Source organism: Schistosoma haematobium, chromosome 1, assembly GCF_000699445.3.
Source record: "Schistosoma haematobium chromosome 1, whole genome shotgun sequence".
Lineage (NCBI taxonomy): Eukaryota > Metazoa > Platyhelminthes > Trematoda > Strigeidida > Schistosomatidae > Schistosoma > Schistosoma haematobium.
Window position 1 is genome coordinate 19,217,817 of NC_067196.1, and position 18,406 is coordinate 19,236,222.

The 18,406-nt window shown below is 34.2% G+C and overlaps 1 protein-coding gene across 1 annotated transcript in view; it reads left to right on the plus strand.

Moving 5' to 3' along the window:
• MS3_00004320 (uncharacterized protein) overlaps positions 1-18,406 on the plus strand; it is a 91,611-nt gene that overhangs the window by 70,395 nt on the left and 2,810 nt on the right. The window contains exon 41 of the mRNA XM_051212225.1: positions 14,817-14,981. Within this exon, the coding sequence (XP_051073332.1) occupies positions 14,817-14,981 (165 nt within the window). The remainder of the gene's footprint in view (positions 1-14,816; positions 14,982-18,406) is intronic.

The following is an 18,406-nucleotide window of genomic DNA, read 5'->3' on the forward strand; positions in this document are numbered from 1 at the left end:
AAGCGAATTTCAAATGACATTGTAATACGAATATTTTCGCATGCACAATATGATATTTGGGATTATTAGAAATCATTTTTTTGTGATGTTACTGTTATATCCTAATAAAGATTAGATTATAGGTAACTTCTGAGAACTATTAACAGACTTTATATATATATTCTTATTGTATAACTATTCAGTAACTGGATTATGTATATCCATATTCCTCTTATTATAAGCTTTATTTTGACCTATAAACTATTATGATACAATTTACTATTCTTAAATTATACTCTGTTTATTAATTACAGTCTCCCACGTTTATAGCTAAATTTCGGCTTGACATTGAACAAATGTTATTTCCTATTTTATGGTGTGATGTATATAAACCAGGTATATTTGAATAATATTGTCCGACCGGCCATTTTTTTTTTAAAAAAAATTTTCCAACCCCAAATTACAATATTTTTCATCCCGTGTTTCGTCCAATGAAATGGCTAGTTCCAAAAATTAGATTTAATTGGTTAGTTATGTCTTGAAAATTGTTATAAATTATCAGTACTTGTCGACGAAGCACAATCTCAATCGTCATTATGGAGCAGAGTAACGTGCCGAGTACGAGCGCTGGTGTTTCTCACGTAACGGAAATGGAGGAAGTCTTTTTGACTACCTTGTTTCTGGTTGCGTTTCCATCGGTTGAAGCGTTAAAGACCACTATCACAAATTTTGAAAGATCGACTTACAGTCATTATGTAGTGAGAGATTCGCATATTGGCAGAGATCAAAAATCCTACATTAAATTTGTGTGTTGGCGAAATGGGCGTATAAGATCTAGCGGTTCGTCACAACGTATTAGACGGAGGAGGTAATTTGGTAAATTGTTTTATAATTTTTTTAATGAAGGGCTTCTATGAACACCCAATGTCCAGCATTCATGTTTTGTAAGATTATAGACGGCTATTGGACTGTTGTACGTGGGAATGTACATCACAATCACGAGTGCAATTCCCTGAGGTACCAGGGTAATTCATGGATGCGCAGGTTAACGGATGGGGAGTTTGAAACTGTGAGACCGCTGCTGATTTCCGGTACCGCTGCATTCCACATCAGGAATTTTGCTTACCAATCTTATGGGAAATGTCTGACCGCTCAAGATGTCTGCAATATGCGGTACAAAGTGTTCTCACACGCGAACCTTCCTGGTACGGAATTTGCCAATTTATAATGTACACTATAGGTGATTACGGGAAATTGAAAGCTCACATAACATCCTTGGGTGGGCTTTGCGAATACGAATTGGACGATGAGAACTGTCTATCGTATTTCTTCTTCATGACTGCTGAGCAAGTGAATTTGGCCGGTCACTTTTGTGACGTAATTGGTTTTGACGGGACGTACAAAACTAATAACAAGAACGTCCATTTATATCAAGTCGTTGCCATGGATATGAATTTTAAGGCAATACCCATGTGCATTGCCTTTTTAAGTCGCGAAACGTCGGCCTTGATTTCTCGATTCCTCTTCTTTTTCCAACGGTGTACCAACAGTCGACAACTGGTAGGCATTGTGACCGATGATTCACCTGCAATTGCTGCTGCTATTACGCAGGTGTATCCGGATGCACACCATATTCTGTGTCGCGTACACCTTGTTCGGAATGTGATAAAGAGGGTAAGTGTTTCGTTCATTAACATTAACCCAGTAACCGTTATTGTAGAGGGTGCGATCAGAAATTGTACAACTGTTCTTTCGCCTCATGTTCACTCGAACGGTTGAAAGGTAAATCAAAATCTACATAACATGATTTTGTAGTTTTAACAACGTACTTTCGTTAATCGAAATGTCGGACGGAACATTTGGCAGATACGTCAGAGACCACCTTCTACCACGGAAACACAAATGGTCCACTGCTTTTCGACCGCCATCCACTCTCTTTGAACTGAATAATACGAACTTCGTCGAGACCAGCCACCGATTCTTGAAGATGTATCACCTTAATCGAAAAACACCGGTTCTCAGATCCATTTTCAATGTGCTGCTTCGTACTGGATATTGGATGGAAGCAAGATTACATAAATATTCAATGGATTGTCGGGGAAAGCCGGTATTGGTGAGGAGCCGGAAGTACGTCGACTTCAGGAACGACTGACACCAGTTGCCTGTCAACTACTGAAGCGACACCTTCGCATTCCTATAACGCAGTCTGCATTGACGGAAGATTTATTCACCGCTATGGACGCCACGGGGACGTACTACGTACACGTCGACACTAGCCGGTGCTCGTGTCCATTCTTCATTGAAAACGGATTACCATGCCGTCACATATTGGCTTACTGCATACACAGTAACACCGAAGTGAACGTACAGTCAATTTGTGACAGGTGGTTACACTATGATGGTTATCTGACTCATATTGCAGTTGAAAATTATTTCCCAATGCAACTGAGTCAGCCAAGCATGAAGAATGCGGTGATAGCGTTAATCAGGCGAATGTCGGAGGAACAATGCAGTTCACTTCATGACTTCATAGTTCACGGTAGACTACCAACAACGCCAGTAAACTTACATGGAGAACAGCATTCGTACACCCTTTCAAGAACCTCGACTAACGTAGCAGTGCCGTTTATACAACGAGGAACTGTTGATTTGGATGAAACGCTCAGTAACGATGAGGAGGAAGTAATTTCTATTAACTCGGAAGAGTTAACTGAACGGGACATCGAAAATGAAGAAGAGCATGACGAGAATCGACTCTGCGACATCTGTAATCTTGCGCAGCCTCCGTGTGAAACCGGTGATGCGGTTGGTTGGGTTTTCTGTAGATGTGAAGCAATGTTTCATACCTTCTGTGCCTACGACCCATCGCCGAACGTACGAGCAGTGCACTGTCCTATCTGTGGCGCCATTACAAACTAATAGTGATGACGTTCGACCGCGAGAACGAGTAAAGGCCCTTTTCAGGGCCACCCACAATTTGATTTCCATTATTTTTTATCTACTACTTTTCCGCCGCAAAGGTCAAGTGATTAAGCACTTATTAATGTCTCATGAATTTAGATATCCCTTAGAGATTAATAGTGGAAAAGCGATTATCGTTCATGTATTCGTAAACTTGTTTCTAACGTTTATTAGATATAAAGGTTAAGAAAACTTAGACAAGATTTTGTCATCTAATGAAGACTAATCTAGTAATTTTATATTGAAAATAATGTGATTAGCGTTCATGTTTTAGTAACACATTTGTAAACTATCTAATAAAAGTACATTTTGAGTACATTTTAATAGGAATATTTTAAATGAGTGAAAATCGTAATTTTGTCGTTAGGTCAATAAACTTATGATGACATTTATTAGTGAATGTAATAAGATAATTACAAAGATGAATGTGATTAAAGCTCATAGAGAAGTAAACGAAATTGAGAAAATTAACTTATTTAGGAATAAAATAATGACATTTGAAAACAAGTTGAAACCATCATCATTGAAATGATGATGGTGATAAAAGTCATACAGTAAGTGTAAAAAGAAATAAGAATATTATCCGTTTCATAGATACACAAAACAAGAACTTCATATTCTTGTTTTATATTAAAATTTCCTGAAACCAGAACTATGCGTACGTAAGAAGTACGTCTGATCGTAAACTAAGCCTCCATAGTTATTCATAACTACTGATTATATCACCGTATTCATTTGCACACCTCATCAACTATTTATGACTGGTACAATCTCGTTGTACCAGTTAAATATTCCCTTAAAATATTCAAAAATCAAAAATAATTTAGAAACAATCGTTTTCCTTAACTTCATCATCACACTATACAGTTATTAGTCCATAATTTTATTATTTTATAAAGTCCAAAAATAAGGCATGACATTTATGAATTTGACAATGTAATGTGTTAACAATGGTTAACGTTTACATCTGTAACGATATATATATTTACAAATTAAAAAGGTCATTCACTAAAGGTCGGGATGATTTGCAGTAAAGTGTTCAGTCACAATAAGTGACTAAGCATTATAGGAAAATTGAAAATGCAAAAAATTTTGTGTCAATGAAATACATAGTACAAGAATTGAATCTTGTCAATTGACATAATAATAATAATAATGATAATAATAATAATAATAATCGAAATCATAAGGAAAATAAATAATAATAGCATTGTAAATGTTCATTGATACAGTTGACCTTACTCATATTTATACGTTTAAAGTCGATAAATATTTGTTGAGTCAGTCAGACGACGTAGGATTGTTCATTTACACTTCATGAAACTGATATTTCAAATGCTTGTCAAAAATGGTTACATTCATAATGTCTAGATAATTCAGGTTTCATATTACGGCGGTTAACAATATTCACACATGACTGATTAAACAAACTAGTTTTTATTACGACCAAAAAATTAATTTTAAAATAAAGAACTACAAATAATTTACAAGTGAACACAATAAGCCGTTTCAATGGACTTTTACAATTTAACCACATTTAAATCTAACGTTGTCTAATTCTCATTATGAATGAACATTTACAAAATAATCCTTTACTAAATATTAAGTGTCTTTTTCGGAAAATTTATTACTACTTTCATATACTGTCAAAGTCAGTTCATTAAATGATCGTCTACGGTTGGTTCACCTGAATTATACATATTGCAACCAGTAATTTATCATGATGATTTATTGATATGTTGATTTCTTTTTCCCATTAACACACCGTGTGTTACAAAAAAGCCTATGCACACACTTTAGTGATAATTTGTTTATTAATTTGGTATTAAAGATTTGACTACCGACCTCATTCAGTAATCACTATTATCAAATATTCAAACCGGTTTACAGATGCTTTTTCCCAAAAACTTTCTTTTTATGTGATATATATAAGTACTCGTTACATTAAAATTGTTGATCGGAAATCAAAAATTTATCCCAATACGCATTCAGTAACAGTAGGATTGCACTTAAGTTGGTGTTTTTTGTCTAAATATCTTACAAGACTTACATTACACAAAAGATTTATTCATTATCGTTAAATTTCAAATGTAAAAATCAAAATTCTGACATCCAATCACAGCTCTAGATACGATTTCAATTTCAACTAATCACATTGCAAAGATGAACAGTTTACGACCAATCACAAAATTATTAAAGGTAACAAAATGTTTGTTCATTATCACTTGAGCACACACCTGCAAAACAAGTACACCAATCACCGGTCGCTAAATTTTTCTTTGACACCATACTTTTTTTAGAAATGGGTGGTAGGGAATCTTAATTGCCGTGGGCAAAATGTCAACCAGATTCCACTATGCGAATCATATACTTCAAATATACCGGTTGACATTAAGTAACCGGCCTATATGATTCCCTACCACCCCTTTTAAAAAAATTGTGGGGTGTGAATGAAAAATTTAGGTATCATTGATTGGTGGACTTGTTTTGCAAGTGTGTGCTCAAGTGATAATGAACAAACATTTTGTCACCTTTAATAATTTTGTGATTGGTCGTAAACTGTTCATCTTTGTAATCTGATTAGTTGAAATCGAAATCGCATCTGGAGCTGTGATTGGATACCAGAATTTTCATTTTTTACATTTGAAATTTAATGATAATGAATAATTTTTTTGTGTAATCTTAGTCTTGAAAAAATTTAGACTTTTGAAGAAAAAGACACCAACTTAATTGCATTACCATGCAATCCTACTGTTAGTGAATGTGTATTGGGATCAATTTTTGTTTTCCGATCAAGTATACCTTGAATTGAAGTCGTTAGTTATCTTAACACGAATAATTATATGTATCTCAGTAAAAGAAAGTTTTTGGGAAAAAGCAACTGAAAACCGGTTTGAATATTTGATAATAGTGATTACTGAATGAGGTCGGTAGTCAAATATTTAATACCAAATTAATAAACAAATTATCACCAAAGTGTGTGCATAGGTTTTTTGTAACACACGGTGTGTTAATGGGAAAAAGAAATCAACATATCAATAAATCATCATGATAAATTACTGGTTGCAATATGTATAATTCAGGTGAACCAACCGTAGACGATCATTTAATGAACTGACTTTGACAGTATATGAAAGTAGTAATAAATTTTCCGAAAAAGACACTTAATATTTAGTAAAGGATTATTTTGTAAATGTTCATTCATAATGAGAATTAGACAACGTTAGATTTAAATGTGGTTAAATTGTAAAAGTCCATTGAAACGGCTTATTGTGTTCACTTGTAAATTATTTGTAGTTCTTTATTTTAAAATTAATTTTTGGTCGTAATAAAAACTAGTTTGTTTAATCAGTCATGTGTGAATATTGTTAACCGCCGTAATATGAAACCTGAATTATCTAGACATTATGAATGTAACCATTTTTGACAAGCATTTGAAATATCAGTTTCATGAAGTGTAAATGAACAAGCCTACGTCGTCTGACTGACTCAACAAATATTTATCGACTTTAAACGTATAAATATGAGTAAGGTCAACTGTATCAATGAACATTTACAATGCTATTATTATTTATTTTCCTTATGATTTCGATTATTATTATTATTATTATCATTATTATTATTATTATGTCAATTGACAAGATTCAATTCTTGTACTATGTATTTCATTGACACAAAATTTTTTGCATTTTCAATTTTCCTATAATGCTTAGTCACTTATTGTGACTGAACACTTTACTGCAAATCATCCCGACCTTTAGTGAATGACCTTTTTAATTTGTAAATATATATATCGTTACAGATGTAAACGTTAACCATTGTTAACACATTACATTGTCAAATTCATAAATGTCATGCCTTATTTTTGGACTTTATAAAATAATAAAATTATGGACTAATAACTGTATAGTGTGATGATGAAGTTAAGGAAAACGATTGTTTCCTAAATTATTTTTGATTTTTGAATATTTTAAGGGAATATTTAACTGGTACAACGAGATTGTACCAGTCATAAATAGTTGATGAGGTGTGCAAATGAATACGGTGATATAATCAGTAGTTATGAATAACTATGGAGGCTTAGTTTACGATCAGACGTACTTCTTACGTACGCATAGTTCTGGTTTCAGGAAATTTTAATATAAAACAAGAATATGAAGTTCTTGTTTTGTGTATCTATGAAACGGATAATATTCTTATTTCTTTTACACTTACTGTATGACCTTTTATCACCATCATCATTTCAATGATGATGGTTTCAACTTGTTTTCAAATGTCATTATTTTATTCCTAAATAAGTTAATTTTCTCAATTTCGTTTACTTCTCTATGAGCTTTAATCACATTCATCTTTGTAATTATCTTATTACATTCACTAATAAATGTCATCATAAGTTTATTGACCTAACGACAAAATTACGATTTTCACTATTTTAAAATATTCCTATTAAAATGTACTCAAAATGTACTTTTATTAGATAGTTTACAAATGTGTTACTAAAACATGAACGCTAATCACATTATTTTCAATATAAAATTACTAGATTAGTCTTCATTAGATGACAAAATCTTGTCTAAGTTTTCTTAACCTTTATATCTAATAAACGTTAGAAACAAGTTTACGAATACATGAACGATAATCGCTTTTCCACTATTAATCTCTAAGGGATATCTAAATTCATGAGACATTAATAAGTGCTTAATCACTTGACCTTTGCGGCGGAAAAGTAGTAGATAAAAAATAATGGAAATCAAATTGTGGGTGGCCCTGAAAAGGGCCTTTACTCGTTCTCGCGGTCGAACGTCATCACTATTAGTTTGTAATGGCGCCACAGATAGGACAGTGCACTGCTCGTACGTTCGGCGATGGGTCGTAGGCACAGAAGGTATGAAACATTGCTTCACATCTACAGAAAACCCAACCAACCGCATCACCGGTTTCACACGGAGGCTGCGCAAGATTACAGATGTCGCAGAGTCGATTCTCGTCATGCTCTTCTTCATTTTCGATGTCCCGTTCAGTTAACTCTTCCGAGTTAATAGAAATTACTTCCTCCTCATCGTTACTGAGCGTTTCATCCAAATCAACAGTTCCTCGTTGTATAAACGGCACTGCTACGTTAGTCGAGGTTCTTGAAAGGGTGTACGAATGCTGTTCTCCATGTAAGTTTACTGGCGTTGTTGGTAGTCTACCGTGAACTATGAAGTCATGAAGTGAACTGCATTGTTCCTCTGACATTCGCCTGATTAACGCAGACTGCGTTATAGGAATGCGGTGTCGCTTCAGTAGTTGACAGGCAACTGGTGTCAGTCGTTCCTGAAGTCGACGTACTTCCGGCTCCTCACCAATACCGGCTTTCCCCGACAATCCATTGAATATTTATGTAATCTTGCTTCCATCCAATATCCAGTACGAAGCAGCACATTGAAAATGGATCTGAGAACCGGTGTTTTTCGATTAAGGTGATACATCTTCAAGAATCGGTGGCTGGTCTCGACGAAGTTCGTATTATTCAGTTCAAAGAGAGTGGATGGCGGTCGAAAAGCAGTGGACCATTTGTGTTTCCGTGGTAGAAGGTGGTCTCTGACGTATCTGCCAAATGTTCCGTCCGACATTTCGATTAACGAAAGTACGTTGTTAAAACTACAAAATCATGTTATGTAGATTTTGATTTACCTTTCAACCGTTCGAGTGAACATGAGGCGAAAGAACAGTTGTACAATTTCTGATCGCACCCTCTACAATAACGGTTACTGGGTTAATGTTAATGAACGAAACACTTACCCTCTTTATCACATTCCGAACAAGGTGTACGCGACACAGAATATGGTGTGCATCCGGATACACCTGCGTAATAGCAGCAGCAATTGCAGGTGAATCATCGGTCACAATGCCTACCAGTTGTCGACTGTTGGTACACCGTTGGAAAAAGAAGAGGAATCGAGAAATCAAGGCCGACGTTTCGCGACTTAAAAGGCAATGCACATGGGTATTGCCTTAAAATTCATATCCATGGCAACGACTTGATATAAATGGACGTTCTTGTTATTAGTTTTGTACGTCCCGTCAAAACCAATTACGTCACAAAAGTGACCGGCCAAATTCACTTGCTCAGCAGTCATGAAGAAGAAATACGATAGACAGTTCTCATCGTCCAATTCGTATTCGCAAAGCCCACCCAAGGATGTTATGTGAGCTTTCAATTTCCCGTAATCACCTATAGTGTACATTATAAATTGGCAAATTCCGTACCAGGAAGGTTCGCGTGTGAGAACACTTTGTACCGCATATTGCAGACATCTTGAGCGGTCAGACATTTCCCATAAGATTGGTAAGCAAAATTCCTGATGTGGAATGCAGCGGTACCGGAAATCAGCAGCGGTCTCACAGTTTCAAACTCCCCATCCGTTAACCTGCGCATCCATGAATTACCCTGGTACCTCAGGGAATTGCACTCGTGATTGTGATGTACATTCCCACGTACAACAGTCCAATAGCCGTCTATAATCTTACAAAACATAAATGCTGGACATTGGGTGTTCATAGAAGCCCTTCATTAAAAAAATTATAAAACAATTTACCAAATTACCTCCTCCGTCTAATACGTTGTGACGAACCGCTAGATCTTATACGCCCATTTCGCCAACACACAAATTTAATGTAGGATTTTTGATCTCTGCCAATATGCGAATCTCTCACTACATAATGACTGTAAGTCGATCTTTCAAAATTTGTGATAGTGGTCTTTAACGCTTCAACCGATGGAAACGCAACCAGAAACAAGGTAGTCAAAAAGACTTCCTCCATTTCCGTTACGTGAGAAACACCAGCGCTCGTACTCGGCACGTTACTCTGCTCCATAATGACGATTGAGATTGTGCTTCGTCGACAAGTACTGATAATTTATAACAATTTTCAAGACATAACTAACCAATTAAATCTAATTTTTGGAACTAGCCATTTCATTGGACGAAACACGGGATGAAAAATATTGTAATTTGGGGTTGGAAAATTTTTTTAAAAAAATGGCCGGTCGGACAATATTATTCTATCTTATTCATAAGGAAGATATTTTTCTCAATTTTGTTTACTTCTCTATGAGCTTTAATCACATTCATCTTTGTAACTATCTTATTATATTCACTAATAAATGTCATCATAAATTTATTCACCTAACGACAAAATAACGATTTTCACTATTTTAAAATATTCCTATTAAAATGTACTAGTAATAGATAGTTTACAAATATGTTACTAAGACATGAACGGTAATTACATTATTTTACATCTAAAATTATTAGATAAGTGTTCATAAAATGACAAAATCTTGTCTGCTTTCTTAACCTTTATATGTATTATACATTAGAAACAAGTTTACGAATACATGAGCGATAATCGCTTATCGATTATTAATATCTAAAGTATATCTAAATGCATTCGACATTAAAAAGTGCTTAATCACTTGACCTTTGCCAAAGACAAAAACAATATTGGGAAAAATGCCTTTAAATCAATTTGTGGGTGGCCCTGAAAAGGGCCTTTAATCGTTCTCGCGGTGGGACTTCCAAACTATTAGTTGGTAATGGCGCCACACATCGGACAGTGGACTGCTCGTACGTTCGGTGATGGGTCATAAGCACAGAATCTATGAAACATAGCTTCACAAGGACAGAAAACCCAACCCACTTCATCACCAGTTTCATAGGGCGGCTGTGCAAGATTACAGATGTCACACAAACGGTTCTCTTCATCTTCTTCATTTTGGATGTCCAGTTCTGTTAACTCTTCTGAGTTTATAGAAACTACGTCATCCTCGTCGTTACTTAACGTTTCATCCAAATCGACATTTCCTCGATGCATCAACGGCGTTGTAAAGTTAGTCGACATACTTGTTCCAGTGTACAACTGCGGTTCAGCCTGTAAGTTCAACGGCGTTGGTGGTAGTCTACCGTGAAGTTCTTGATAAAACTGGCTATAAAGTGAACTGCATTGTTCCTCAGACAGTCGCCTGATTAACGCAATCACTGTATTCTTCATGCTCGGCTGGCTCAATTGCATTGGGAAATAATTCTCAACTGCAATACGAGTCAGATAAGTATCAGAGTGTAACCACCTATCACAAATTGACTGTAAGTTCACATCAGTCATACTGTGTGTACAGTAAGCCAATATGTGCCGACATGGCAAACCGTTTTCAATGGAAAATGTACAGGAGCAGCGCATGGAATCTGATCGTACCCTCTACAATTAAGGTTACTGGGTTAATGTTAATGAACGAAACACTTACCCTCTTTATAACATTGCGAACAAGGTGGACGCGACACAAGATATGGTGAGCATTGGGATACACCTGCATGATGGCAGCAGCTATTGCAGGTGAATCATCTGTCACAATGCCTACCACCTGTCGACTGTTGGTTAACCGTTGGAAGAACGACAGGAATCGAGAAATCAAAGTCGATGTTTCGCGACTTATAAATGCAATACAAACGGGTATCGCCTTCAAATTCATATCAAGGGCTACGACCTGATATAAATAGATATTCTCGTTATTCGTCTTGTATGTTCCGTCCAAACCAATAACATCACCGAAACGGTCTGCAAAAATCTTTTGATCACCAGTGCTGAAGAAAAAGTACGATAGACAGTTCTCATCGTCTAATTCGTATTCGCATCGCCCACCCAAAGATGTTATGTGCGCTTTCAATTTCCCGTAATCACCTATCGTTTACATTATAAATTGGCAAATGGCTTGCCAGGAATGTTCCCCCGTGAGAACACTTTCTACCGCATATTATAGATATCTTGATCATTCAGTAGTTTCCCATACGAATGGTAAGCATAATTCTTAATGTGGAATGAAGCAGCACCAGATACTAGCAGCGGTCGCACATTTTCAAACTGGGCCTCTGTTAACCTGCGCACCCATGAATTACCTTGGTACCTCAGGGAATTGCACTCGTGATTGTGATGCACATTCCCACGTACAACAGTCCAGTAGCCGTCGATAATCTTACAATACATGAAGGCCGGACATTGAGTGTTCATGGAAGCCCTTCATGACAAAAAATGTTAATAACATTTATAAAATTACCTCCTCCGTCTGATCCGCTGTGACGAACCGCTAGATGTTATACGGCCATGTCTCCAGCACACAAATTTAATGTACGAGTTTTCATTTCTGCACAAATGCGAATCTCGAACTACATAATGACAGTAAGTTGATCTTTCATAATTTGTGATAGCGGACTTCAACGCTTCAATCGATGGGAACGCAACGAGAAACAACGTTGTCAAAAAGACTTCCTCTATTTCTGTTACGTGAGAAACAACAGCGCTTGTACTAGGCACGTTACTGTCCTCCATAATGATGATTAAAATGTACTTCGTCGACAAGTACTGATGTTTTATAGCAATCCGACAAAACATAACTAACAAATTAAAAACGAACTTTAAAACTAGCCACTTCATTGGACGAAACGGGATGAAAAATATTGCAATTTTGGGTTGAAAAAACATTTTAAAAAAGGGTGGGTGGGGTTTTTTAAAAAATTGCCGTGGGGCTAATGAATTTCGTGGAATCTGGTTTTAGTGTTCTGGACTCAACTGTAAAGACTGAGAGAACAAAAGACCACTAAGGACACTAGACTGTTCATACCGGTCGAACGTCATTGGTTTGGCACAGTACTAAGATTGTATAAGTTGTATTTCGATTGGCCTAATAAAACGTGATATTTAACCGGGTTAAAAGTCACAACAGTTACACATAAGTAATTAATCATAAATCAGATTTAATGTCATAATAAAATGAAAACGAGTTAAATTTAAATTGACTTTATTCATTTTGTATGTTTTATTAATGATTCAAGCTCCAAACAAATAATACCAAGTAATTAAGTTACCGTAATTTGATGTACAATAATTCAGAATGGATTGTTTAAAAGAAAATAATTCAATAAGTAAATGAACTGGATACATTGAATTTTGTGAAAATAGATCTGATCGTAAATCGCAGGATTTATATTATTTCACTTTGGTTAATATCATGCGATCAATACTCAACCATAACATTTTATCATATATATTTTAAAGATAGTCTTATTGTAAGTCACAGATTGAAATCATGAGTCAGTTGAAGCTAGACCACCATTGAAAACCTGGAAGCACTGGACGGCCGTTTCGTCCTAGTATGAGAGTCCTCGGCAGTGCGCATCCACGATCCCGCACCACGAGGGGCTCGAACCCAGGACCTACTGGCTTCGCGTGCGAGCACTTAACCATTAGACCACTGAGCCGGCATCCAACGGTGTTAATGTCTAACTTCAACCAATCCACGAAGTTGCGCCACCATATACCATTGTCTTTAGTGAGCTGATATCTCACAACAGACCTGGTTGTGCTCCACTGGTAACGGCTTCCCACTAGAACTCCAGGAGTATCTCTTGAAGTCAGTCACTAGTGAGCAGATGCTGATGATCTAGCTTTAACTGACTCATGATTCCAATCTGTGAAAATTTCTAAAAATCTCAACAAACCCCTTCTGATATTATTTTAAGTCAATCACTTTCGTAAACCATAGACGGATAGTAGCTAGATGATTGTCGGGTAATGTTACAAATTGACTAAAATTGAAAATGTTAATCTCTGAGCACCAACTCAATGGTTGAAAAATAATTCACTTACTTGGAGGCTTGAATGTCTTAGATTTGATTTATGGAAGGAGTCTAGGTGAGTATTTCAAAGGAGTCTCATACTGGAACAAAGCAACTGTTCAGATTCCCTTGCCTAGGTGAAGTTTGTCCTTGATTTAAACTACCTTCAAATTCAAACAAAAAATATTCTTATTTAACTTCTCTATATTGTTGAACATTATGTCAACAGGCATAAGTAGCATATACTACACATATATATGACTGTATTTATTTAATAGTCTATACAATATTATCAAAGCTATAATTAACTGATAAGATAAAATATCACTTCCTAGGTAATAAGAGTTAACCCGCCATTTTTTTTCATTCAGGTTTATAAAGTTTTCAAGAGAATTTACCATTAAATCATTCAATTAACTGAAAAAAGCCAGTTAATAAAGTTTCAATTGGCATTCTTTACAGTTGAAACTTGTAAATACACAATATGATTACCGTTAATATGAACTTTGATTTATTAAAGTAAAATAATTTTTTACTTTACAATGGATAGTAAAATTACCTGTTTATTATTATTAATTCACATATATAAGTTTTTGATAATAGTTTAATTAAAATTTCATAGTAAGAACTATTCAATGATCGGTATGTTATTTTAGATACAAATAACTAGATGCCACTTTTTATAGTTGACCATAATTTGATACATTATTAAAGAATATTATAGACTATGATAAATCTTTATCTCTTTTCAAAGTATATTTCATTATTATTTTAGAATTAATAAACTTCACTATGAAAAAGAATATTTTAATATATAGTTTATGTATATAAGTAATATTACTAAGCTCGATGAATAAACACTCTTGGTGAAACACTAATACAAGTAAGTTATTTGAAGAAAAAATAAATGGAATTAGAAATGTATTCACCTTATTATTATTATTATTATTATTATTATTATTATTATGGAACGTGGTGCCGTAAAGTTGATATTGGATACACAGACTCTTTCGTTATATGAAAGCAAAGATGGAGAATTAAGAAGGTGGTTCATTTAATTAAACTAAATCCATTTTATATGGATCCATATATTTATATGTTCAATTGATACTAGTGAAATGTTTAACAATATTATTTATTTTACTTAAATATTATAATAAATAATTATTTACTTTTTATTTTCTCTTTTTTTATTCTTTATGATATATCTATATTTATATATAGTTATAATGCTTCATTATATTTTACTGAAGTTGTATTACAATCAGAGAATTGGTTATCTACAGCACGCGACTATTTAGGTCGTTTCTTATTTTGTGTATTTATTTATGTTAGTGCTATTGTTTTATGGAATACAATGGGTTCAGTCATATGGCTTATTTTAAATAGGTAAGTTTAATCAGTTATGTATATATATATTTTGTCTTAACCAGTATTTATTACTAGTAATTTAATTGATTTTACTGGAATTTCTTCGATAATATTAATGAAATAGACGTTAATGAGTTGTCAGATGATACATAAAGAAATGATAAGGTCATATTTACTTTACAGGAATATATACATATATATTATTTGTTTATTAGATGAAACTCCTACGTTCTTCGATTTTGTTTATCGGTAGTAATGATGTTCTTCTTTTTAATAATAATAATAAAAGAAATGAATCATGGTTTATTGATGTAGCCTGAAAATTTCTGACAAATTATTTCGTTAGATTTAGATACAGAAAAAAACTGTGGTCGATATGATTGTCTGATCCACATGAAATTAAATAAAACAATGACTTGATACTTTTTGTAAGCAATGATGGATAGTGGATAGCAATGGAATCCAGGACGCGCATTTCGTCCTATTCGGGACTCGTCAGTATGTACATATACCAATAACAGACTGACCAATTGCAGTCTTAAACCTCAATGGGAAGATACAAGTCAAACAATACCAAGTGAATTTAAATTCACCCCATTGCACAATTAGGTGGCTATCAGGACTCAGTAGCTGAGCAGATAACGCTATGGCGTTTGAAGCGAATGGTACTGGGTTCGAGTCTCAGAGTGAACATCAACTCTCTGAGATGCAGGTACATCCAGCAGTCGAGTCCTAAATAGGACGAAACACGCTTCCTGGATTCCACTGCTAGCCACTACCCATCATTGCTTACAAAAAGCTTGTGAATTAAGGCAATATCGAGGCATACGCACAGTATGCACATATGCCGATAACAGACTGATCAATTGCAGTCTTAAACCTCAATCGGAAGATACAAGCCAAATAATACCAAGTGAGTGAGTTGATGCATTCAGTTCATTTCAAATTTTCTATGAAAGTGAGCAGTTTTAGGCTATTAAAGAAGTAATTATCTTTATTATGAAAGATTTGTTTACTTCTAAAAGACATAACGTTTTTATACAGCATGAAATATATTTTGGGGAATCAGACATCGGGTTACGTGTTCTCGGATTTAGATAGTTTCATTGGAAACTTACATAGTAGTTATATTAAACATCAAAGCTTACTTCATTTAGAAATGAGCTGCTTAATTATTCTACAATAACTAAATAAGTCTGTTTTGATGACCTTGTAAATCAATGGTTGTCTCGATAGACTTTGTCAATTTGATTCTTTTTCATTCTTGTTTATTTTGATCACATGATTATTTGATATTTTCTCCATAGATTGATAGATACCATTCATTATTTTAAAATCAGATATCTGAACTTTATAGCTGCACAGACGATCACAAATCTTAAATCTACCCAGCTGACAAATACGACTTTTGATAAAGCTTACTTTTCAGATCATTTTATTTTTGTTGAAAAAAACCCTCAAAATTTGTTTTGGCTCTAAGATTTTGAGCCGTCATTTTTATGCACTATATTTCACAAGATAACTTACTGTGTATAAAAATGCTTTCACTTGAAACGGTGTTAAATCTTCTATAGTGAATACGTTTCACTGGTTTTTAAGCCTTGGAATAAGCTATGGATTTTATCTGTGGTAATCCAACCCCTTAAGTTCTTATCTCAATTTAGCTCTTACCACAGTGGCCATATTAGCTTCTTTACAACAACCTCTTTTGGTTTAAGTTTACTTCAGAATGATTTAAGGATAAGTATATGCGAAGAATAATTCATTATCCGTAGTTACTTGTGAAGTAATGTTTTAGAAATATACCTTATTTGATTTCCACATTAAAATAAGAATACATTTCAATTAAGTTTCCTTATATACGAATATTCGTCAAGATTAAAACAAATAGTTTGACAGAAATTTTGGGCCTTGTATAGAGAAGTCATTATATGTGAAAATTATATTTGAAATAATCTCAGTGATTCAAATTTAAATAATTCCAACGTTTCGTCCAGCTAACTTGTCTAGACTTCCTCAGGGTAATAATCAAAATCAACCTTGAAGAAGTCCAGACAAGTCAGTTGGACGAAACTTTGGAATTATTTAAATTTGAATCACTGAGATTATTTCAAATATAATTTTCACATATAATAAGTTTATTTTATTTCATTATTATTATTAAGTAACAATAAAAGTTTAGTGCTTCATTCGGTTATTATACTTCAGTATTGAGATACAAGCTTTTTTTTAGAAAACAATTCACTTGATTTTATTGTCATATGGTTTCAATTGAATCATCAATCAAAAGTCATATTGATTTCATGTGTAAAATTGTTTAATACTAATGATGGTAGACAGAAAATATCCAATCAAATCTTATGTTTCCATTTCATTGTACATAAAATTGTACGAATAATATAGCCTACGGATTCTAACTGTAATTCATTCTTTATGAGCACACTATTAAGAATAAACGTGCGGTATTCTGGGAGTAGTCGAGCACATACTTTGTACATCAAAATACGTGACTCGTTGTTATGTAAGTTTCGAATTATGCAACCCATAAAACGTTGTGACTTGGAGATCTGTTTCAATACCTGTTCTTTAAACGATAAATCGTAGGAGTATCTAAGTTCTAAGCCCACTACTGTATGTAACTTAAATAACACCTCACCATTTATGGTAAAATCTAAGTCGATTGTTGTATTACCGAAACCTATCCATCCACATTTAGCCGTGTTAAGCTTCAACTGCAATTTTGAGCACCAGATTGGGTACCACTGAAAACTAAGGAGTAGTATACAGTTGTTTTGTCTTATTATGGGACTCAATAGAAATGAGCACCCATGGCCAAAAATTTTTGTTATACGACTCAATCCGAAATTTTACCATTGTTTTCCGATTCAATGGTATTAATGGTCAGACGTTCGCCGTGAGACCCGAAGGGCTCGAACCCTCGTGTGGTTTTGTGTACACTAATGATGGATCCCACACTCGGACCAAAAGACTGTTACTCTCTTTACTTCAATGTTTCTGTTTTTCGTTACTATGATAAACTCTCAATGTGTCACTTCCATCTCAAAATACAAGTGAAAATTAAAACGTATTGAAAAGAGAATTCAATTAGCTTGATATTTTATCTAATGATTTTGGTTTAATTCAATGATCATTAATAAAGAGTTTTTAAACCAATCAAAAATATGTATACTATAGTTATTCATTTTGAATGATGTAAATATTTAGTAAAAAATCCTCAACATTTCGAATGAATATTTGATAAGATAAAAAAAATAGTAACCATGTGCAATTAAAAATAATATCCTTCACGTTTATAACTTATTACATGATACAATATTTTTGGAATCCCTACAATTTAATGCTTATTAAGAAATTATTTTTGATTTCAAGAATACTGCTTCTCTTTTGAATAGTATGAAATATGTTATATGAAAATAAAGTAT